This window comes from Oncorhynchus mykiss, chromosome 17, assembly GCF_013265735.2.
Source record: "Oncorhynchus mykiss isolate Arlee chromosome 17, USDA_OmykA_1.1, whole genome shotgun sequence".
NCBI classification, from domain to species: Eukaryota; Metazoa; Chordata; class Actinopteri; order Salmoniformes; family Salmonidae; genus Oncorhynchus; species Oncorhynchus mykiss.
The window spans coordinates 29,540,706-29,565,670 of NC_048581.1; the positions used below are offsets into that span (position 1 = coordinate 29,540,706).

At 43.7% G+C, this 24,965-nt stretch overlaps 1 protein-coding gene across 2 annotated transcripts in view; it reads right to left on the reverse strand.

Annotated features, from left to right (window-relative positions):
- Positions 1-24,965, reverse strand: part of LOC110495135 (alpha-1,6-mannosylglycoprotein 6-beta-N-acetylglucosaminyltransferase B-like) — a 158,761-nt gene that overhangs the window by 16,308 nt on the left and 117,488 nt on the right. For both annotated transcript variants that reach the window (XM_036949664.1, XM_036949663.1), the window contains exons 10-12: positions 9,130-9,263; positions 7,314-7,444; positions 934-939 (exon numbers count right to left, since the gene is read on the reverse strand). In XM_036949664.1, coding sequence (XP_036805559.1) covers positions 934-939; positions 7,314-7,444; positions 9,130-9,263 — 271 coding nt within the window. The remainder of the gene's footprint in view (positions 1-933; positions 940-7,313; positions 7,445-9,129; positions 9,264-24,965) is intronic.

Sequence of the window (24,965 nt, forward strand, 5' to 3'; positions counted from 1 at the left end):
CACTGCACCTGCAGGCCTCTATAAATCTCTATCGTCCTCTCTCCATACTTCTCACAATTTCCCTCTAACCGTTACCATCTCTCTTTATACCTCTCCAACTCACTCCCCATCTCTCCCTCTCCAACACTCGGGATTTTGAAGAGGCTGGTTGCCAAGACAAGGAGCGGTATCCTAGGCAAAAAGCACAAGAAGTCCCCTATGCCCTTTGGAATAGAAGATGGAGTCATCACAATATTGTTTACGGCTTTAGCCTACCTTACAGGCCCGACTCACAGGGTTAACATTTCAGAAATCAATACTAGCACTATCCCTTAAAACCCAACACACACCTCTCCTCTACTCATGTCTCCATGATACGACTAAGCCCAATACCACATAGTGCAAGCAAGAACTATCGATTTGTTTGACAAATTGTCTCAAGCGACAGAAAGAGAGAGGGCAGAAGTCAACCCCCCCCAAAATAAACTCTCTGAAGAGCCTTGAGATCGGTGAAACCACTACATCATAAAATGGGCATGTGAAGTCTGCGTTTGCTCCAGCATATTTGATTGGACCAGATGTCCTAGTCGCTCGCCCAGTATTCAAAATTCAGAAAGACATCTGTGGCATCACACAGCTTCCCAGTCCAATAATTCATGTTTCTCTCTCTCTCTCATCACGGACAGCTGCAGGCTAAGATTAGCAGTGGACTTTTCAAACCATTTATGTCTTGTCAATTTACTGTTGTCTCTAAATAAAACATGTATAGAAGAGAAGGCAAAGGAAGGCACGGTGACATTGTGATAGCAGCGTTATGCGAGGTCAAACTGACATTCACAGGAGTGTGTATTAGTAGATGTGTGATCATGGAGGGAAATGATGAACGGAATGTGTGACAGGAGGTTTAAAAGAGAGGGAACAGGGACGGTGTGTTTCGACTGAGAAGAATCTTACCTGGAGCTGCAACAGAAGACATCATCCACCAAGATGCAATGGAGAGACGCACGGGAGGAAGACAGGAGGGGGGGGGGGGGGGGGGGTGATAGGAGAGAAGAGACGCGTTGACAGAGTGTCAAGGAAGAGAGGAGAGAAGAATACGGAAGGGAATAGGGAATCGAGAAGAGGAAAGACAAGAGAAAAGAACAAATAAATATTCAACTCGATCTGTCATGTATTACATTTCCCTCCTTCTGTTCCTACAAAGTGGCAATTGCTCCATATTCACACACTGTTTCTAAAGCATCTTCTGTCTCGGCTCAAAACTAAACCGTTGAATGAAAATCCATGGGAATTGCCGCTCGCCAACAGAGACAGAGAGGGAACAAAGCTACAGCTAATCCACGTCTTTAAACAAAATCCAGGTCGAGTCCCTCATCGAATATCCACTGTGAGCAACCAGGCTGCTTTTGAAAGGAAATTTGGCTGCAAATGAAAGTTGTATGATTCCGTTAAATGTATCCACATGCGGCTCTGTGTGCCAAATGTAATATCTTCTATAGATAGTAGACACATGGCATGTCGATCGCTTTATCTGTTCTGCAGTTAACAGCTCTGTTCTAATTGGTTACATCTCTGTAGTGTACACCGGGGGAGTGAGAAGTGTGTGTGTGTGTGTGTGTTTGTAGGGTTGTGGGTAACATAGCGTGGATGAGGATGTGAATGTGGACGAGATTGTAACCCCTCTAGTAGTTGATATTGATTTAACCTCTTGTTCTTGACCGTAGCAAATGGAAATGAGCTGATTTAACAGGGTACTGCTTCTCATCCATATTGAGTCTGTCTGTGAGTCTCCATGTATCTATTGGCCGGTCTGTCTAAAAACCTGTTTTTGCATTGTCATTATGGGTTATTGTGTGTAGATTGATGAGGGGAAAGATGAAACGTGGCTGGGTCTTTCAGCATGACAATGATCCAAAACACACCGCCCGGGCAACGAAGGAGTGGCTTCGTAAGAAGCATTCCAAGGTCCTGGAGTGGCCTAGCCAGTCTCCAGATCTCAACCCCATAGAAAATCTTTGGAGGGAGTTGAAAGTCCGTGTTGCCCAGCAACAGCCCAAAAACATCACTGCTCTAGAGGAGATCTGCATGGAGGAATGGGCCAAAATACCAGCAACAGTGTGTGAAAACCTTGTGAAGACTTACAGAAAACATTTGACCTCTGTCATTGCCAACAAAGGGTATATAACAAAGTATTGAGATAAACTTTTGTTATTGACCAAATACTTATTTTCCACCATAATTTGCAAATAAATTCATTAAAAATCCTACAATGTGATTTTCTGGATTTTGTCTGTCATAGTTGAAGTGTACCTATGATGAAGATTACAGGCAACTCTCATCTTTTTAAGTGGGAGAACTTGCACAATTGGTGGCTGACTAAATACTTTTTTGCCCCACTGTACATACACACACTGTCACGTTCTGACCTCTATTTCCGTTGTTTTGTATTTATTTAGTATGGTCAGGGCGTGAGTTGGGTGTGCAGTCTATGTTTGTTTTTCTATGTTTTGGGGCATTTCTATGTTTTCGGCCTAGTATGGTTCTCAATCAGAGGCAGGTGTCATTAGTTGTCTCTGATTGAGAATCATACTTAGGTAGCCTGGGTTGCACTGTTTGTTTGTGGGTGATTGTCTATGTTAGTGGCTTGTGTCAGCACAGGTCTCATTTTGTAGCTTCACGGTCGAATTTGGGTTGTTGTTTTTGTTACTCTTTTGTGTAGTGTTCAGTCTTTCTTTCTTAAAGATTTACCATGGACACTAACCACGCCGCATTTTGGTCTTCCGATCCATCTCGCCTCTCCTCTTCAGATGAATGACGACCGTGACACACACACACACTACCAGTCAAAAGTTGTAGAACACCTACTCATTAAAGGGTTTTTCTTTACTTTAACTACTTCGTAGAATAATAGTGGAGACATCGAAACTATGAAATAACACATATGGAATCATGTAGTAACCTAAAAAACTGTTAAACAAATCAAAAAATATTTTATATTTGAGATTCTTCAAAGTAGCCACCATTTGCATTGATGACAGCTTTGCACACTCTTGGCATTCTCTCAATCAGCTTCATGAGGTAATCACTTGGAATGCATTTCAATTAAAAGGTGTGCCTTGTTAAAAGTTAACTTGTGGAATTTCTTTCCTCAATGCGTTTGAGCTTATCAGTTGTGTTGTGACAAGGTATTGGTGGTATACAGAAGGTAGCCCTATTTGGTAAAAGACCAAGTCAATTTTATGACAAGAACAGCTCAAATAAGCAAAGAGAAACAACAGTCCATTACTTTAAGACATGAAGGTCAGTCAATATGGAAAATGTGAAAGTTTCTTCAAGTGCAGTCACAATGAATCTGATGAATCTGGCTCTCACGAGGACCGCCACAGGAAAGGAAAACCCAGAGTTAGCTCTGCTGCAGAGGATAAGTTCATTAGAACCTCAGAAATTGCAGCCCAAATAAATTCTTCACAGAGTTCAAGTAATGGACACATCTCAACATGAACTGTTCAGAGGACACTGCGTGAATCAGGCCTTCATGGTTGAGTTGCTGCAAAGAAACCACTACTTAAGGACACCAATAAGAATAAGAGACATACTTGGGCCAAGAAACACAAGCAATGGACATTAGACTTGTGGAAGTCTGTCCTTTGGTCTGATGAGTCCAAATTTGCGATTTTTGGTTTCAACCGTTATGTCTTTGTGAGACGCAGAGAAGGTAAACGGATGATCTCCATATGTGTGGTTCCCACCGTGAAGCATGGAGGAGGAGGTGTGATGGTTTGGAGGTGCTTTGATGGTGACACTGTCTGTGATACATTTAGAATTCAAGGCACACTTAACCAGCATGGCTATCACAGCATTCTGCAGTGATATGCAATCCCATCTGGTTTGCGCTTAGTGGGACTATCATTTGTTTTCAACAGGACAATGACCCAACATAACTCCAGGCTGTGTAAGGGCAATTTGACCAAGATGGAGAGTGATGGAGTGCTGCATCAGATGACCTGGCCTCCACAATCACCTGACCTCAACCAAATTGAGATGGTTTGGGATGAGTTGGACCGCAGAGTGAAGGAAAAGCAGCCAACAGGTACTCAACATATGTGGGAACTCCTTCAAGACTGTTGGAAAAGCATTCCAGGTGAAGCTGGTTGAGAGAATCCCAAGAGTGACACACCTGTCAGGTGAATGGATTATCTTGGCAAAGGAGAAATGCTCACTAATGGGGATGTAAACAAATTTGTGCACAACATGTGAGAGGAATAAGCTTCTTTTTTTTTCAAATCAAATCAAATTTATTGGTCACGTACACATGGTTATCAGATATTAATGCGAGTGTAGCGAAGTGCTTGTGCTTCTAGTTCCCGACCATGCAGTAATATCTAACAAGTAATCTAACAATTTCCCAAAAAATTCCTTACAACTAATTTTCCAACAACTACAAGTGTAAAGGAATTAATAAGAATATGTACATATAAATATATGGATGAGCGATGGCCGAACGGCATAGGTAAGATGGCATAGGTAAGATAGGTAAGATTGTAGATTGTGTAGAGTACAGTATATACATAGGAGATGAGTAATGTGGGGTATTTAAACAATATATAAAGTGGCATTGTTTAAAGTGACTAGCGATACATTTATTACATCCAATTCTTAATTATTAAGTGGCTAGAGATTTAAGTCAGTATATTGGCAGCAGCCACCCAATATTAGGGATGGCTGTTTAGCAGTCTGATGGCCTTGAGATAGAAGCTGTTTTTCAGTTTCTCAGTCCCAGCTTTGATGCACCTGTACTGACCTCTTCTTCTGGATGATAGCTGAGTGAACAGGCAGTTGCTTGGGTGGTTGTTGTCCTTGATGATCTTTTTGGCCTTCCTGTGACATCGGGTGGTGTAGGTGTGTTGGAGGGCAGGTAGTTTCCCCCCAGTGATGCGTTGTGCAGACCTCACTACCCTCTGGAGAGCCTTACGGTTGTGGGCAGAGCAGTTGCTGTACCAGGCGGTGATACAGTACGACAGGATGCTCTCGATTGTGCATCTGTAAAAGTTTGTGAGTGTTTTTGGTGACAAACCAAAAACAAAAACGCTGTTGCACCTTCTTCACCAAGCTGTCTGTGTGGGTGGACCCTTTCAGTTTGTCCGTGATGTGTATGGCGAGGAACTTAAAATGTTTCACCTTCTCCACTACTGTCCTGCCGATGTAGATAGGAGGGGGGGGGGGGGGGGGGGGGGGGGGTGCTCCCTCTGCTGTTTCCTGAAGTCCACAATCATCTCCTTTGTTTTGTTGATGTTGAATGTGAGGTTATTTTCCTGTCACCACACTCCGATTGCCCTCACCTCCTCCCTGTAGGCCATCTCGTCGTTGTTGGTAATCAACCCTACCACTGTAGTGTCGTCTGCAAACTTGATGATTGAGTTGGAGGCGTGCACGGCCACGCAGTCATGGGTGAACAGATAGTACTGTAGAGGGCTGAGAACGCACCCTTGTGGGTCCCCAGTGTTGAGGATCAGCGGGGTGGAGATGTTGTTTCCTACCCTCACCACCTGGGGGCGTCCCGCCAGAAAGTCCAGGACCCAGTTGCACAGGGCGGGGTCGAGACCCAGGGCCTCGAGCTTAATGACGAGTTTGGAGTTTGGTGTTGAATGCTGAGCTGTAGTCGATGAACAGCATTCTTACATAGGTATTCCTTTTGTCCAGATGGGTTAGGGCAGTGTGCAGTGTGATTGCGATTGCGTCATCTGTGGACCTATTGGGGCGGTAAGCAAATTGGAGTGAGTCTAGGGTGTCAGGTAGGGTGGAGGTGATATGATACTTGACTAGTCTCTCAAAGCACTTCGTGATGACGGAAGTGGTCGTTTAGCTCAGTTACCTTAGCTTTCTTGGGAACAGGAACAATTGTGCCCCGAATAAAGCATGCGGGAACAGCAGACTGGGATAGGGATTGATTGAATATGTCCGTAAACACACCAGCCAGCTGGTCTGTGCATGCTCTGAGGATGCGGCTAGGAACATTTGTGCCTATGGAACATTTCTGGAATATTTTATTTCAACTGTTGTGTTGATATTTTGTTCAGAATATATGCTGTATACTGTATGCACACATTAAAATACAACAACTCAGTCATGCAAAGCACAAATAAAACATCACAAATCACAGATTCACAGTTGCAAATGAGAACTTAACTAGCCTACCTGGTTAAATAAAGGTGAAATACTTTAAATTGCCCGAACGGCACCAGAACATCAAGATGAAACATTTTTTAGAATGTTGTTCCAGCAATACAGTGCCTTAAAAACTAAAAGCAGATTGAGCTAGCTCGGTGGAGACCCTAGGAACCTAAAGAGTTAACCAAATTAGGCAAGATCAGATAAGAGGAACGTTTATGAAGTATGACATTGGAAAGAAAAAGAGAGTAATGTGGAGATCTATGGGTCTTTAGCGAAGTCCAGCCAACCTTTTGATACAGGATACAGTGATGAGTATCAAAACTGTCACCTGTAACAAAACCAAGGGCACTATGGTAGACGGCATCCAAAGGTTTAAGAGTAGTAGCAGCTGCTCTTTGATAAACAGTATCACCATAATCAAAAACAGGTTAAAAGGTTGATTTATTCATCTACTTTCTACTGCTTAGAGAAAGGCACAATCTGTTCCTGTTGAAAAAGCCAACTTTAAATCGTAGCTTTTTAACCAGCTCATCTATATGTTTTTAAACGTCAAATCCATATCAATCTAAATGCCTAAGTATTCATTCTAAGAGCACCGGGATATTAAGGGTGCAATTTAGAGTACGAGCTGGATAACATAAAGCAGCTCTAGATTAAAGATCAGGTATGCTTTATTCGTGAAGGGGATTTTTATGATTCTACAAAAATCGAAAAAGATTTGATCCCCCAGCACTTTGCCCGACTACGTGTAACTTTCTACGTGAGTGGGATAATTATCCCTCTGCACCCAGACCTGGGTTGAAATAGTATTGGACATTTTTCAAGTACGTTAAGTGTTTGAGCCTGCCTGGTGGGTGGGGTTTGCACTTTTGGGACTGGGCAAGCTACATCAAGTACAGCTCAGGTATTTGAAATGATTCATATTATTTGTACCCATGTTTCACTGTGAGTGGACTGTGTGTGTGTGTGTGTGTGTGTGTGTGTGTGTGTGTGTGTGTGTGTGTGTGTGTGTGTGTGCGTGTGCGTGTGCGTGTGCGTGTGCGTGTGTGTGTGTGTGTGTGTGTGTGCGTGTGTGTGTGTGTGTGTGTGTGTGTGTGTGTGTATGTGTGTGTGTGTGTGTGTGTGTGTGTGTGTGTGTGTGTGTGCGTTTGTGTTTTGCCTACCTTCCACATGCTGGCCTCCTTGCCGTAAACCACAGCCATGTTGTTGACCTTGTTCTGCATGATGCTCCTCTTCTCTGTGTCGTTCAGCTCCTCAGACACAAAGCCCATGAACGAGTTGTCCGGAGTGTGGGCTGAGGAGAGGAGAGTGAGAGAGAGGGAGGAGGGAAAGGGCAGAGTGAGGGGAAGGGAGAGTGACAGGGGATAAGAGTGAGACAGATACAGAAGAGACAGTAAACAGACAGGTATAGACCATCTCATTTGAACTTGAGCTTAACAATATCCTCAGTGAAATGTGAAGAGGTGCTACTGTTATTGATATGGCCTGTGCCTCAGTCTGATTCTAATATGCTAATTCAAAAAAGGTATTGTAAGTGTGGCTATTCTAAAAGCTGTCTGTATGCTAAAGTACTGGCATTACAATGTTAAGTGGTGTGTTAAACCTAGGTGGATTCTGCAGGTATCCATAGCATTACAATGTTGAGTGGTGTGTTAAACCTAGGTGGATTCTGCAGGTATCCATAGCATTACAATGTTGCGTGTTTTGGCTTGTATTGTGGGTGCATTGTAGCCAGGTGGATAGGTACAGATCTTAATTTGAGCCAGTTTGTTACAGAAGGAAAATAATCCTGCAACAACAGGAAATGTGAAATATTATGTGGATTATAATTAATGGACATTGTTTTTGTATGGGTTGATAAATTTTTCATTTGGCTAAATCAAGTCTGACATTTTAAATGGAAATTACAAACTTTAGAAGCCATTTAAAATCTTGAATACACTACATGTTTGCATTTCCATCGCTGCTGGAAAATTCTCAGCAGCAAATGAGTGATCCTCTGTACTGCTGGTGCAGAATATATAGCGATGCTAAGTGGTACTGTGGAGGATGGAGTGGGAGAGGGTGGGTAAAGTCAAGTGCTCAGTTAGCTCAATGACACGCTATGAAAAGCTGAGCCAGTCAGATAGTGAAGGCCCGGGCTCTTTGATGGTGGAATCCTACTGTGTCCCACTGTGGCATCCCAACTTTCCCATCACTGTGGCATCCTAACTCTCCCATCACCATGGCCACCCATCTCTCCCATCACCGTGGCCTCCCAACTTTCCCATCACTGTGGCATCCTAACTCTCCCATCACCGTGGCCACCCATCTCTCCCATCACCGTGGCCTCCCAACTCTCCCATCACTGTGGCCTCCCAACTCTCCCATCACCGTGGCCTCCTATCTCTCCCATCACCGTGGCCTCCCAACTCTCCCATCACTGTGGCCTCCCAACTCTCCCATCACTGTGGCCTCCCAACTGTCCCATCACTGTGGCCTCCCAACTCTCCCATCACTGTGGCCTCCCAACTCTCCCATCACCATGGCCTCCCAACTCTCCCATCACCGTGGCCTCCCAACTCTCCCATCACTGTGGCCTCCTAACTCTTCCTCTTTCCTAACTCTCCCATAAGTAGTATGGGACTTGACATCCAATAATAGGGAACTAACCTTTTTAATATGCCATTTTCCAACAACAAATAAGAATTGAGCCCCCAACAAGCACATGGCTCTATTCAGGTCCTAACTGTAGCTTTCTTCCCAAAACACCTAACATCTGCTGAAAGTTTCATGGGTGGTGCTTTGCCTTGGACCCTGGCACTCCTCCCCCTGAATCGCTATAATATAATGACGTTGTTTACGTCCAATACTGCGGTAGACTGAATCAACAATCTGAGACCAGGAACTCTTACAGATTGGGTCTTTAATCATAGTCTCTGCAACCATCCATTGTGTTGTAATACTAATGAGTGATAATCCATATTGATGTATACTTACGGAACATGGTCATGTACTGTCTGGAGTTGAGGTTCCAGTAGCCCCAGTTGGTCCTGTAGCCGTGCAGGGTGGCGTAGTCCTCGTGGTTGTAGGCCGGCTCTGTCCCGAAGGTGTCAATCACACGGATGTGGCACCTGAAATGAGGAGCACATTTTAACACGACACCACAGAGCAATTTACACAAATGACATTTCCTGTCAAAAGTGGGTACTGGTATAACATTTGAGATTCATTTAAACATCATGTGTATTTCTGAATATGCTGAAAACTGATAGAACTTGTCGGAACAGACGAAGCCCGACTTCTGAATGCTTGTTTTTGACATGAATGTTTTGTATGAATGTAAATAATTAAATAAATGACATGTCACAATTGATTTTTAGACCGCATTTATTATTTCAATAATGGCCACAATGCATCACCACCGCTCTTTTTCCCCCCGAAGCCTTTGTGTTTTCTCAAAGGGCGTAATCACAAGTGGAGAGACTGAGATAGGAGACGGACGTGGAGCTGGTTAATCGGCCTTTCCTTTCATCCACTGTTCCACACGTCATTCACTCATTCAAAAAGTGTGTGTATATTTGTCTGTTCGATATGCAGTGTGTGTGTGTGTGTGTGTGTGTGTGTCTGTTTGACAAGCTGTGTACCCTGTCCATGTGTGTGCATCTGTGTACATCTGTGTGCATCTGTGTGCATCTGTGTGCATACGCCTGTGTAAGAAACTCTGTCTGGTTGACAAGCACTGTCTATGTGTCTGTTAGGAGAGAACACATAAAAAGCGCCGAAGGTTAAATACCATCAATACCGGTCTTAAAGACACACAATCCTGAACAGACTATCAACACTACGGAGACAAAAGCCCACTATGGAACTGTTGTTAAGTAGAAGTTAATAGCTATAGCTGTGCCTCTGTTGATAAGAGAGAAGCATCAATCATTTCTGTTGTTCGAAAAAGCTACCAAGTGTTGTTTGGGAGTGGAAATGGAAAACCAAGTAAAATAAGCAGAATTAAAACCCAGTTCACCCTCTCAGAAATGTAAGGGCAGGTAATTGAACTAAAAGCAACATGGTAAAGTAATGGCTATGGGGAATACTGAGAAATCGGGTAATAGTGTATACTTGGAAGTTAATTATTTGCGTCGTGAACAGCAAACTATCTCTTGGAATCAAGAAGCAGGGTAAACTCACTGATTCCCGACACACACGCTAAAGCCCTAAATGTTCTAGCCTGGGCTTTGCCAGTCTAGTGAGTGTTAAATGCTGCCACTGACTGAGCTCAGGGGCGATTAGTAGAAGAGCTGAAGACCTGTGAGAGCCCAGGGCATTTCCATCGAAAAGAACCCACGCGCACCAACATGTGAAGTACGTAGGAGCATATCAAATTGGGTGTCAAATTAAAGCTAAGAGTCTATATTTTGGGAAATGAAGGCATAGATACATTTTTCAACCATTTTCCATGTAAAAAACTTGGCATAAGTAAAGGCTTTTATTTATGGATGAACAGATGGGGCGGCAGGGTAGCCTAGTGGTTAGAGCGTTGGATTAGTAACCGGAAGGTTGCAAGTTCAAACCCCTGAGCTGACAGGGAACAAATCTGTTGTTCTGCCCCTGAACAAGGCAGTTCACTCACTGTTCCTAGGCCATCATTGAAAATAACAATTTGTTCTCAACTGACTTGCCTAGTTAAATAAAGGTAAAAAAAAAGATGTAAAAGATTTCTTAGAAAATATACCAGAAAAAGTCTTAAGGTATCAGAAATCCAGTCAAAACTTCACACACAATCAAGGCACACTCTTGGCATTCTCTCAACCAGATTCATGAGGTAGTCACCTGGAATGCATTTCAATTAACAGATGTGCCATGTTAAAAGTTAACGTGTGGCATTTCTTTCCTTCTTAATGCGTTAGAGCCAATCAGTTGTGTTGTGACAAGGTAGGGAGGTATACAGAAGATAGACCTATTTGGTAAAAGACCAAGTCCATATTATGGTAAGCACAGCTCAAATAAGCCAAGAGAAATTACAATCCATCATTATTTTAGGACATGAAGGTCAGTCAATCTGGAAAATTTCAACAACTTTCAAAGTTTCTTCAATGTCAGTCGCAAAAACCATCAAGTGCCATGATGAAACTGGCTCTCATGAGGACTGCCACAGGAAAGGAAGACCCAGAGTTGCCTCTGCTGCAGAGGATAAGTTCATTATAATAACCACCTCAGATTGCAGCCCAAATAAATGCTTCACAGAGTTCAAGTAAAAGACACATCTCAACATCAACTGTTCAGAGGAGACTGAGTGAATCAGGCCTTCATGGTTGAATTGCTGCAAAGAAACCACTACTTAAGGACACCAATAAGAAGAAGAGATTTTCTTGGGCCAAGAAACACAAGCAATGGACATTAGACCGGTGGAAATCTGTCCTTTGGTCTGTTGAGTCCAAATGTGATATTTTTGGTTCCAACCACCGTGTCTTTGTGATATGCAGAGTAGGTGAACGGATGATCTTCGCATTTATGGTTCCCACCGTGAAGCATGGAGGAGGTGTGATGGTGTGGGGGTGCTTTGCTGGTGACACTGTCGGTGAGTTATTTAGAATTCAAGGCACACTTATCCAGCATGGCTACCACAACATTCTGCAGAGATACGCCATCCCATCTGGTTTGAGCTTGTGTTATTTCATAGTTTCGATGTCTTCACTACTATTCTACAATGTAGAAAACAGCAAAAAATAAAGAAAACCCCTTGAATGAGTAGGTGTGTCCAAACGTTTGACTTGTACTGTATGTCAAAACAAACATGTTGACGTAAATACCCCTGCCAACTGATATCAAGACGTATATTTAGTTTTGGAGATATTGTTTACCTTCTGCACGTTTAAGAAATATTGCCTTGTGCCTTGTAATACCGTTACCAACAATCCACATATCTTTAATATCATTTTCTAATTTCTCTCCTTCATGTGGAGGGAGGATAATGCAGGATCACAGAAGTAACACATAATGGCAGACACACCAATTAGTTATAGTGATTTTAATTATAGGAATTTTGTTTATTAATTATTAAGTGATTAAACTCAATCTGTTTACCAAAATTACCAAAAAATACATAATGGCATTACTGCAACTGAATTGGCTACAATGGGAAATCCTAATAGTCACAAACCACAGTTGGGTCTTCCTTCTACTATTCTCCCTTCTGCTGGCATACTGTTATGTTCAGCTGTTAACTTTCTTGGTCTTTCTGTCATCCTACCCACGAGCCACCTCTCCCTCCATTTACTTTAACCAGCACCCTCACCCGCTGAGCACCAACCTACACTGGGCGTCCATGGACGTTGAAAAGTAGATGAGATTTGGTCAGGCCACCCTGAATTTGATGTCCACGGACGGACCGGACTGGACCAAATCTGAGCCTATCATAGACATATGTTTTACAAGTTTGGCTAGCACAGTACAGTACAGTGAGTAGAGCACATTATAGTACTGTTCAATACAGTAGTACAGTACAGTACAATACAGTAAAGAAAAGTAGAGTATAGAACAGTAGAGTAGAGTACAGTATATTGTTCTGTACTCTACTCTGCTGAACAATATTCTGCTCTACTGTACTGTACTGTATTCTGCTGCACTGTACTGAACTCTACCCTACTCTACGTTGCTGTGCTGTACTGTACTGTACTGTACTGTACTGTACTGTACTGTATTGTATTGTACTGTAATCTACTGTGCTCTGCTAAACAGATGTGATGTCTAAACAGAGAATGATATTCATATCCATAATTATGCATTTCTGTGTAGTACAGATCAGGGACCCATGATGTAATTCCGTTACCGTAATTCTGTTACCGTGTGTAAATACACTTTAATTACTTACATCAATAACAAAAATAGATTTTTTCAAACTCAAGTTACCATGACATAGCTGACTCAAGTTACCATGACATAGCTGACTCAAGTTACCATGACATAGCTGACTCAAGTTACCATGACATAGCTGACTCAAGTTACCATGACATAGCTGACTCAAGTTACCATGACATAGCTGACTCAAGTTACCATGACATAGCTGACTCAAGTTACCATGACATAGCTGACTCAAGTTACCATGACATAGCTGACTCAAGTTACCATGACATAGCTGACTCAAGTTACCATGACATAGCTGACTCAAGTTACCATGACATAGCTGACTCAAGTTACCATGACATAGCTGACACCCCCTTTTTTTTCTGCTGACATCTTTGAATCTTAATTCGGAGCAGATATTTTGTTTTTGGAATATGTGGGCACATAAAAACCTGAGTGATATTTTACTGCAATTCCGTTACGGTTGTATCTACAAAGTTCTGACCACTCAATTCGTTTTTGTTTAATTTTATGTGGAAATTGTTAAAAGTAATCCTTCTGCATAGTTGTATAGTTTATTAAGCTTTGAAATCAATGGTTTTTGTTTGGCTTAAAGTGGGGGGAAAAACAGAGTCAAAGTGTAATTCCGTTACTGTGGAATACCAAGCAGAGTACGTGTGTGGATGGATATACCCATGGGTTCTCCCAGTTTGAGACAGTAAACACATAAAGCAGAGCTGCACTCTACTGATAACATATTTTCCAGAAACAAATGCAAGTTAGAATCTTATATTTCCATGTATAGCTCATAACGCGTCTGTATTCCTGACCAGTGGTCACCAAGGCCGCCTTGACAGAGTGTATGCAGAGTGTCCCTGTCAGCAGAGGTGGCTCCATTTCAAAGTAAATCATATTCACTGCATTAAGACAACAGCCTGCACCGTGGGCCCTGTTTAACACTGCAGTGACTCACACCATGTAATCACTGGGTATTGTCTTGCAACGTTGTTCTGACGTTATTACTGTTTTGTTATTGTGTCAACACGACAGCAAGGATCGCTGGGCCTATATTCGGAGACGCGGTGTCTAGTGTGTGTTTACTGTGTGGGTATTCAAGGCATTGTTGTGATGCTAATTGGCTATTTTCAAGCTTGTGAACATGATTGATACACATTTCACTTTAGGCATAATATCTTTATCATACTGCACAAGGTGATGCAGGTATTTCTGTGACACTTTGGTACGTTTTTCACCGAAAGACTGCGAATAAGCACAGGGCATTAGATCGACAGCGATATATCTTGAAGGGAGCGTCTGAAGACGACATCTCATCTGCACGGGAGCGTCTTAAAAAGTGCCACGCTTCTTTGAGCAGCTGTAAGTCAAGGGGGCCGCTTTCACAGAGAGCGGTGTCATGAAACATTGATGAGAGATGTAACTTTCAGTTCTCCCTCCCTCCCTCCCTCTCTTTCCCTCCCTCTCTCTCTTTCCCTCCCTCCCTCCCTCCCTCCCTCTCTTTCCCTCCCTCTCTCTCTTTCCCTCCCTCCCTCCCTCCCTCCCTCCCTCCCTTATCGTCTCAAAAACTGGATCATTTTCTGCCAACAGATAAGATTACCCTGGAGGTGTGAAGCGATGGTGGGATGGAGGGAAGGAGGGATGAAGGGATGAAAAGAAAGAGGGAAATGGCTTTGGAGTTACTTGGTGGAATATCTGGTAGCATATCTAGCAGAGGATCAGAGTGGGGACTAATCTTGGTTAAATTGCTGCTTGTAGCGGAAAAGGTCCCTAAGGAACGACAGGGTAGGAGGCTGTCACCCACCACTGTTCCCGTTGAGGTTTAAACCACTGACATAGATAAATATGTGTTCTACATCACAAACCACTGACATAGATAAATCTGTGTTCTACATCACAAACCCCTGATATAGGTAAATATGTGTTCTACATCACAAACCACTGACAGATAAATGTGTTCTACATCACAAACCACTGACATAGATAAATATGTGTTCTACATCACAAACCCCTGACATAGATAAATATGTGTTCTACATCACAAACCACTGACATAGATACATATGTGTTCTACATCACAAACCACTGACAGATAAATGTGTTCTACATCACAAACCACTGACATAGATAAATATGTGTTCTACATCACAAACCCCTGACATAGATAAATATGTGTTCTACATCACAAACCACTGACATAGATAAATATGTGTTCTACATCACAAACCACTGACATAGATAAATATGTGTTCTACATCACAAACCACTGATATAGATACATGTGTTCTACATCACAAACCACTGATATAGATACATGTGTTCTACATCACAAACCACTGACATAGATAAATATGTGTTCTACATCGCAAACCACTGACATAGATAAATATGTGTTCTACATCACAAACCACTGACATAGATAAATATGTGTTCTACATCACAAACCACTGACATAGATAAATATGTGTTCTACATCACAAACCACTGACATAGATAAATATGTGTTCTACATCACAAACCACTGACATAGATAAATATGTGTTCTACATCACAAACCCCTGACATAGATAAATATGTGTTCTACATCACAAACCACTGACATAGATAAATATGTGTTCTACATCACAAACCACTGACATAGATAAATATGTGTTCTACATCACAAACCACTGACATAGATAAATATGTGTTCTACATCACAAACCACTGACATAGATAAATATGTGTTCTACATCACAAACCACTTGTCACACCCTGACCATAGTAAGCTGTTTATTTTCGGTGTTGGTTGGGGCGTGATAGTGACTTGGGTGGGTCATCTAGATGAAATGTATGTCTGTGGTCGCCTGATATGGTTCCCAATCAGAGGCAGCTGTTTATCGTTGTCTCTGATTGAGGATCATATTTAGGTAGCCATTTCCTCAGTTGTTATTTGTGGGATCTTCTCTACATTTAGTTGCCTGAGTGCACAACAGTAGCTTCACGTTTCGTTTGTGATTTATTGTTTTGTTTTTGGTGAGTTTCAGTATATTAAAATGATGTGGAACTCTATTCACGCTGCGCCTTGGTCTACTCACTACGACGATCGTGACACCACTGATATAGAAAATATGTGTTCTACATCACAAACCACTGATGTAGATAAATATGTGTTCTACATCACAAACCACTGATATAGACAAATATTCAGTTTCTAAAACTCTGAGTATACAAAACATTAGGAACACCTGTTCTTTCCATGACATATAGTAGACCAGTGTTTCTTAAAGTATGGGTCGTGACGTGGGTCGCGGCGTAAATATATAATTATTTAATTAATTACTGGAATTTATTTGGGCAACTGCGCTCTCGGTTCAGTGCTCTCTCAGCTTGGCAGCTGTGCGAGTGGGAGAGGTAGAGGGAGATGCCCATGTGCTTTGCGGTTTACCGGATCTTTTTCTGCAGTTGTCTTGAAGATAACTTCGTGACCCACAAGCTGCAGCGCTTGTTATTCCCACTCACCATCAACTCACAGCTGTCATAAAATGGATTCATGCTAGCCACAAGTTCTGACTGAGCTCAATCGTCATGAAACGCAAATACAGTGATGACTTTGTGTCTTTCACACAAACTTTGAGAAATAACGAGGAGCGCCCACAATGTGTTTTGTGTGGGGAAGTGCTCAGTAATGAGACTCGCATAATGAACAAATTAATAAAACGACACGTCCTGACCAAACATCCACAACATGACTGACTTTAAACCCAGGGAGTTCTTTCAGAACAGGGCAGAATGCTGCAGGAAACAGTGCTTCGACAGTGGAAGTCAGCTAGCAAGGCATTGTTGTCATTTTATAACAGATAAGCAGTAATAAGGGAGTACTAACTAACTCATAGTAGTGGATGTGAGTTTCTCTTTCAAACAATCCCCTGGCCTTGTACACAGCTAATAGCTAACATTCGCCAAAGCAGGCTAGCTACTGATAGTGCAAATATAAGTAACAGTACAGACGAAGATGAAGAATGCAGGCCTACTGTACATCTTACTGTAGAAATGAACGTTGAAAACTAGTCTAGGTTGGAACTGTTGCTGTTAAAATACAATAATAATTGTTATTCTTAACTGGAATAAACTGATTGAAACAAGATGCTTTTCGAGTCAAACACTCATACAGTTCTGGGTTGTTCATCTACAGCAGGAAGCGGTCTCCTGCCTGACTGAGAAAGCAGTAGATGTTCTGGTCCAGTTTGGCACCACATACCTATGTGAGTCAGGGTTCTCAAGTACAGAAACAGTGTCAATGCTGAGCATGACCTCAGTGTTGCACTGTGAAAAACTGAATCCAGAATAGACATGCTTATTGAAAACAACCTCTCATTAGGACTGTGTGTTTGTGTGTGTTTTCTGGGCTACATCTGTGTGATGTGATCAATCACTTTATTCCAGTTCAGAATAAAAAATATGTATTGTATTTTAACAGAAACAGTTCCAACCTTGACTTTCTTTCAACAATCATTTCTACAGTAAGATGTAGTGTAGGCCTGATAATTTTTCATCTGTACTGTTGCTTAGGGTTGCACGATCAAAAAGCCTGTGTGTGTGTGTGTGTGTGTGTGTGTGTGTGTGTGTGTGTGCGTGTGTGTGTGTTTGTAGGTGTCTGTGTTCTGTTATTTAAGCATCTGTGTGATGTGACCACTCTGTTTATTCGAGTTCAGAATGAATTTATGTATTGTATTTGAACAGCAACATTTCCAACCTAGACAGGTTTAATGGGGTTTTAATTTGGGGAAAAACATGAAAATATATATATATATATTTTTTTTGTGAATTTTACCCCTTTTTTCTCCCCAATTTCATGGTATCCAATTGTTGTATTGGATTGTATTGGATACCATGAAATTGGGGAGAAAAAAGGGGTAAAATTCACAAAAAAAAAATATATATATATATATATATATATTTTCATGTTTTTCCCCAAATCTTGTCTATCTTGTCTCATCGCTACAACTCCCGTACGGGCTCGGGAGAGACGAAGGTTGAAAGTCATGCGTCCTCCGATACACAACCCAACCAAGCCACACTGCTTCTTAACACAGCACGCATCCAACCCGGAAGCCAGCCGCACCAATGCGCCGGAGGAAACACCGTGCACCTGGCCACCTTGGTTAGCGCACACTGCGCCCAGCCCGCCACAGGAGTCGCTGGTGCGCGATGAGACAAGGACACCCCTACCGACCAAGCCCTCCCTAACCCGGGCGACGCTAGGCCAATTGTGCGTCGCCCCACGGACCTCCCGGTCGCGGCCGGTTACGACAGAGCCTGGGCGCGAACCCAGGGACTCTGATGGCACAGCTGGCGCTGCAGTACAGCGCCCTTAACCACTGCGCCACCCGGGAGGCCATGAAAATATATTTATGGGGATTTCATTGTTATTTGTTTGTCTATATTACATTTATTTAAGCATAAAGGCAATGAAATGTACCGAATATTTACGTATAGTTGCATATTTTCCTAAGCTTGGGTCCCAGGAAAACACAACATTTCTAACTTGGGTCCCAGGCTGAAAAAGTGTAAGAACCCCTGCAGTAGACTGACCAGGTGGATCCAGGTGAAAGCTATTATCCCTTATTGATGTCACTTGTTAAATCCCCTTCAATCAGTGTAAAGGGGAGGAGACAGGTTAAAGAATAATTTTTAAGCCTTGAGACAATTGAGACATGGATTGTGTATGTGTGCCATCCAGAAAGTGAATGGACAAGACCAATTATTTAAATGCCTTTGAACGGGGTATGGTAGTAGGTGCCAGGCGCACCGGTTTGAGTGTGTCAAGAACTGCAACGTGTTTATCAAGAATGGTCCACCACCCAAAGTACATCCAGACATCTTGACACAAATTTGAGAAGCATTGGAGCCAACATGGTCCAGCATGCCTGCGGAATACTTTAGACACCTTGTGGAGTCTATGCCCCAATGAATTGAGGCTGTTCTGAGGGCAAAAGGGGGTGCAACTCAATATTATGAAAGGTGTTCCTAATGATTTTCCCACTCAGTGTACATTATGCTATCTGGGTCAAAAAGGGGGAAAAATTAGCAGGGGCTTTAACAGCACAAATACTGTGATCAGTGCTCCCAGGAGCCGTTTATGAGGTGAGTAAGTTTGTGAGGTCAAATCATAACAAAGTTTATCTGTCACGTGCGCCGAATACAACAGGTGTAGACCTTACAGTGAAATGCTTACTTACAGGCTCTAACCAATGGTGCGGGGAAAAAAGGTGTGTGTGTGTGTGTGTGTAGGTATGTAAAGAAATAAAACAACAGTAAAAATACATTTGAAAAAAGAGTAGCAAGGCTATATACAGACACCTGTTAGTCAGGCTTATTGAGGTAGTATGTACATGTAGGTATCGATAAAGTGACTGCATATATATGCATATATGATGAACAGAGAGTAGCAGAAGCGTAAAAAGAAGGGTTGGCGGGTGGTGGGACACAATGCAGATAGCCCGGTTAGCCAATGTGCGGGAGCACTGGTTGGTCGGCCCAATTGAGATAGTGTGTACATGAATGTATAGTTAAAGTGACTATGCATATAAGATAAACAGAGAGTACCATCAGCGTAAAAGAGGGGTTGGGGGGGGAACACAATGCAAATAGTCCGGTTAACCATTTGGTTACCTGTTCAGGAGTCTTATGGCTTGGGGGTAAAAACTGTTGTGAAAACTTTTTGTCCTAGACTTGGCACTCCTGTACCGCTTGCCATGTGGTAGTAGAGAGAACAGTCTATGACTGGGGTGGCTGGGGTCGTTGACAATTTTTAGGGCCTTCCTCTGACACCGCCTGGTGTAGAGGCGGTGGATGGCAGGCAGCTTTGCCCCAGGGATGTAGGCACTACCCTCTGAAGTGCCTTGCGGTCAGAGGCCGAGCAATTGCCGGACCAGGCAGTGATGCAACTGGTCAGGATGCTCTCGATGTTGCAGCTGTAGAACCTTTTGAGGATCTCAGGACTCATGCCAAATCTTTTTAGATTCCTGAGGGGGAATAGGCTTTGTCGTGCCCTCTTCACGACTGTCTTGGTGTGTTTGGACCAATCTAGTTTGTTGTTGATGTGGACACCAAGGAATTTGAAGCTCTCAACCTGCTCCACTACAACCCCGTCAACGAGAATGGGGACGTGCTCGGTGCTCCTTTTCCTGTAGTCCACAATCATCTCCTTAGTCTTGGTTATGTTGAGGGATAGGTTGTTATTCTGGCACCACCCAGCCAGGTCTCTGACTTCCTCCCTATAGGTTGTCTTGCCGTTGTCGGTGATCAGGCCTACCACTGTTGTGTCATCAGCAAACTTAATGATGGTGTTGGAGTCGTGCCTGGGCATGCAGTCGTGGGTGAACAGGGAGTACAGGAGGGGTCTGAGCACGCACCCCTGGGGAGCTTCAGTGTTGAGGATCAGCGTGGCAGATGTGTTGCTACCTACCCTCACCACCTGGGCGGCATGTCAGGAAGTCCAGGATCCAGTTGCAGAGGGAGGTGTTTAGTCCCAGGATCCTTAGCTTGGTGATGAGCATTGAGGGTACTATGGTGTTGAAAGCTGAGTTGTAGTCAATGAACAGCATTTTCACATAGGTGTTCCTTTTGTCCAGGTGGGAAAGGGCAGTGTGGAGTGCAATAGAGATTGCATCATCTGTGGATCTGTTTGGGCGGTATGCAAATTGGAGTGGGTCTAGGGTTTCTGGGATAATGGTGTTGATGTGAGCCATTACCAGCCTTTCAAAGCACTTCATGGCTACGGACGTGAGTGCTACGGGTCTGTAGTCATTTAGGCAGGTTGCCTTTGTGTTCTTGGGCACAGGGAGTATGGTGGTCTGCTTGAAGCATGTTGGTATTACAGACTCAATCAGGGACATGTTGAAAATGTCAGTGAAGACACCTGCCAGCTGGTCAGCACATGCCCGGAGCACACGTCCTGGTAATCCGTCTGGCCCCGCAGCCTTGTGTATGTTGACCTGTTTAATGGTCTTACTCATGTTGGCTATGCAGAGCGTGATCACAGTCGTCCGGAACAGCTGATGCTATCATGCATGCCTCAGTGTTGCTTGCCTCGAAGCGAGCATAGAAGTGATATAGCTCGTCTGGTAGGCTTGTGTCACTGGGCAGCTCGCGGCTGTGCTTCCCTTTGTAGTCTGTAACAGTTTGCAAGCCCTGCCACATCCGACGAGTGTCGGAGCCGGTGTAGTATGATTCAATCTGTTCAAGTATGATTCAACCTGTATTGACGCTCTGCCTGTTTGATGCTTCGTCGCAGGGCATAGCCGGATTTCTTGTAAGCTTCAGGGTTAGAGTCCCGCACCTTGAAAGCGGCAGCTCTACCCTTTAGCTCAGTGCGAATGTTGCCTGTAATCCATGGCTTCTGGTTGGGGTATGTACGTACTGTGGGGACGACGTCCTCAATGCCCTCATTGATAAAGCCAGTGACTGATGTGGTGTATTCCTCAATGTCATCGGAAAAATCCCGGAACATGTTCTGTAGTTTAGCATCTGCTTCATCTGACCATTTTTTTATAGACAGAGTCACTGGTGCTTCCTGCTTTAATTTTTGCTTGTAAGCAGGAATCAGGAGGATAGAGTTGTGGTCGGATTTACCAAATGGAGGGCGAGGGAGAGCTTTGTATGCGTCTCTGTGTGTGGAGTACAGGTGATCTAGAATTGTTTTCCCTCTGGTTGAACATTTAACAAGTTTTTTTTTATTTGAAATTTTACCCCATTTTCTCCCCAATTTCGTGGTATCCAATTGTTAGTAGTTACTATCTTTTCTCATCGCTACAAGTCCCGTACGGGCTCGGGGGAGACGAAGGTCGAAAGCCATGCGTCTATGCGTCCTCCGAAACACAACCCAACCAAGCCGCCCGGCTTCTTAACACAGCGCGCATCCAACCCGAAAGACAGCCGCACCAATGTGTTGGAGGAAACAAAACACTGTGCACCTGGCGACCTGGTTAGCGCGCACTGCGCCTGGCCCGCCACAGGAGTCGCTGGTGCGCGATGAGACAAGGATATCCCTACCGGCCAAACCCTCCCTAACCCGGACGACGCTAGGCCAATTGTGCGACAGAGCCTGGTGGCATAGCTAGCACTGCAATGCCCTAGACCACTGCGTCACCCGGGAGGCCCTTCACATTTAACATGTTGATAGAGATTTGGTAGAACTGATTTCAGTCTCCAGCCACTAGGAGCGCCGCCTCTGGGTGAGTGGTTTCCTGTTTGCTTATTTCCTTATACAGCTGACGGAGTGAGGTTTTAGCGCCAGCATCTGTCTGTGGTGGTAAATAAACAGCCATGAAAAGTATAGCTGAGAACTCTCTGGGCAAGTAATGTGGCATGCAGTTTATCACAATATACACAACTTCAGGCGAGCAAAATCTAGAGACTTCCTTAGATTTCGTGCACCAGCTGTTGTTTACAAATATGCACAGACCGCCCCCCTCGTCTTACCGGAGTGTGCTGTTCTATCCTGCCGGTGCAGTGAATATTTGTGATCTTACCTCGTCCAATGATTGCACATTGGCGAGTAATATTGACGGTAAATGGCAGCTTTACTAGTTGTCTTCTGCGGGTCCGGACGAGGCATCCGGCTCTTCGTCCTCTGCGTCGCTTCCTTTTGCGAATAATTGGGATGTCTTCCCTGTGGGGTGTTTGGAGAATATCGTGATCGCTGTCCTGATATCAAGAAGGTCTTTTCTTTCGTAAGATACGGTTGCAGAAACATCATGTACAAAATCATTTACAAATATTGAGAGAAAAAAATACATAATAGCACAATTGGTTAGGAGACCGTAAAACGGCGGCCATCTCCTCCGGCGCCATTTTATGGTGAGAAATGGCCTGGGTTTCTGAGTAAGTGTGTCTGCTTACGTAACATTTTCTGTGTGTGTGCGCACCCGTGTATGTATACCCTCGCAGTCCTCTTCTAGCTCTGCTCTATCAGAGCAGTAAATTCACCATGCGTATGTAAAGGACGTCACACTGCTTGCTTAGTGAGTACCACTTCCTCCCGATTCGATCCATACCTGGCACAAACTCAGGATCTCTGCCTTGCTAGCACACTCTGCCTTGCTAGCACACCGCCCTCCTGAAGCGTCTTGCCAGACGGCACCACGCGAAAAGCTAGCTGGCCCAAGTGGGGAGACTTCAGGCTGAGGAGTACATAGTGATCAATAGTGTATCCCCCATGATCAGTTGGGAGGTGTGATTTAAAGCCGCACAATATCAGTTTTCAGCATCTTTACCAGACCTCTGCCCTCTTCCTATCACTGACCCACCCTCCTCTTCTTCTTCCCCTGAACGCACACACACACACACACCTCCCCCTCCATCCCCAGGAAACTAGCGTATTGGCTGGCCAGGCATTATTAATGCATCTGGACGTTGGGAGCAACATCAAACTAAAGTAATTAAACAGAGACTGAAGGGCCCAGGAGCTCTGCACTTGATTAATGATATGCCTTTCAGCTGATAGGGCTGATAAAAGGCTCGCATCTCATTCTTGTCGACAAAACCTCTAGGGATTGTGGGTAAATTACTACATATGGGGTTAAAGTAGGGGAGAAAAGTCTGTGTCTAAAGCCTACTTCATCCTTTAAAGCGTATGAGGCTCCAATAAGGTGAGGACTAGACGGATAAGTTCTTCATGTTTGTAGTATAAAAGCCTTGATGTATATGATGATGTACCGTGTGGAAGAAAGCGTTGGAGTTTGTTTCGTCTTACAAATCAATACTGAGCTTTATACATGTAATGTACCGTGTAGGGAATGGGTCGTACATTTCATAATCTATTCCCTGTGTGTTGAAGAGAGATTTATTAAAGAATAACACCAAAGGTTGTTTACCATAGCTACATCTGACTTTGTTTAGGACTACGATATTAATTACATTTTGAAACCTCAAATCACGCTGTACAAAAAAAAGGACGTTGATTTATACACAGCAAACCCTTGATTGATCGGGAGAGATTGACATGTGCCGCTTTGCCTCACAACACTATAAGTCACATCCGAGAAGGCCAGGCAGAAATCAACACGGCTCCATAACCATTCAGCCACTCACTGTCTGGGAGAGCTGCTGACCTCAGCAAACTATCACAACCAGTCGGACAGTCCGACCAGTCGGACAAACACACACGCAGGCAGGCAGGCATGCACACACACACACTGTCACACCATGATCTGTTTCACCTGTCTTTGTGCTGGTCTCCACCCCCCTCCAGGATTCGCTCATCTTCCCCATTATCCCCAGGGTATTTATGCCTGTGTTCTCTGTGTCTGTTGACATTTTTTTTTGTTCGTCAAGTCTACCAGCGGTTTTCCCCTTGCTCCTGCCTGTTTCTAGTTCCTGTTTTATAGTTTTCCGGGTTTTGACCATTCTACCTGCTCTGAGCCTGCCTGCCGTTCTGTACCTTGTCACACCACACTGGACTACTGACCTCTGCCTGCCCTTGACCTGTCGTTTTGCCTGCCCCCTGTTCTGCCCACTTTTGTTACTTCGACACTGTCTGCATCTGGGTCTTCCCTGCAACGTGATACACAGGCACACACACACAATCTTGTACAACTAACCTTGTGGGGACACACAATTCAGTCCCATTCAAAATAGTTTAACCCTAACCTTAAGCCTGACCCTAAACTTAACCCCAACTTAACTTAACTTAACTCCTAACCCTGAACCTAATTCTAACCCTAAATCCCATAGAGATAGTATTTGACTAACTTTTTGTTTGTTTACTATTCCTGTGGGGACTTCTGGTCCCCACAAGTATAATTAAACACGTCCACACACACATACACAGCCAGAGAGGCTGCTGGGTGGATTTCAGGGTTCACTTACCATGCTCTTGCGCTCACACACACACAGACGCACGCACGCACGAGCACACGCACACACACACACACACAAAAATGCATACACACGCACGACTACCAAAACTCATTCATAATTGGATTTAAAAAATA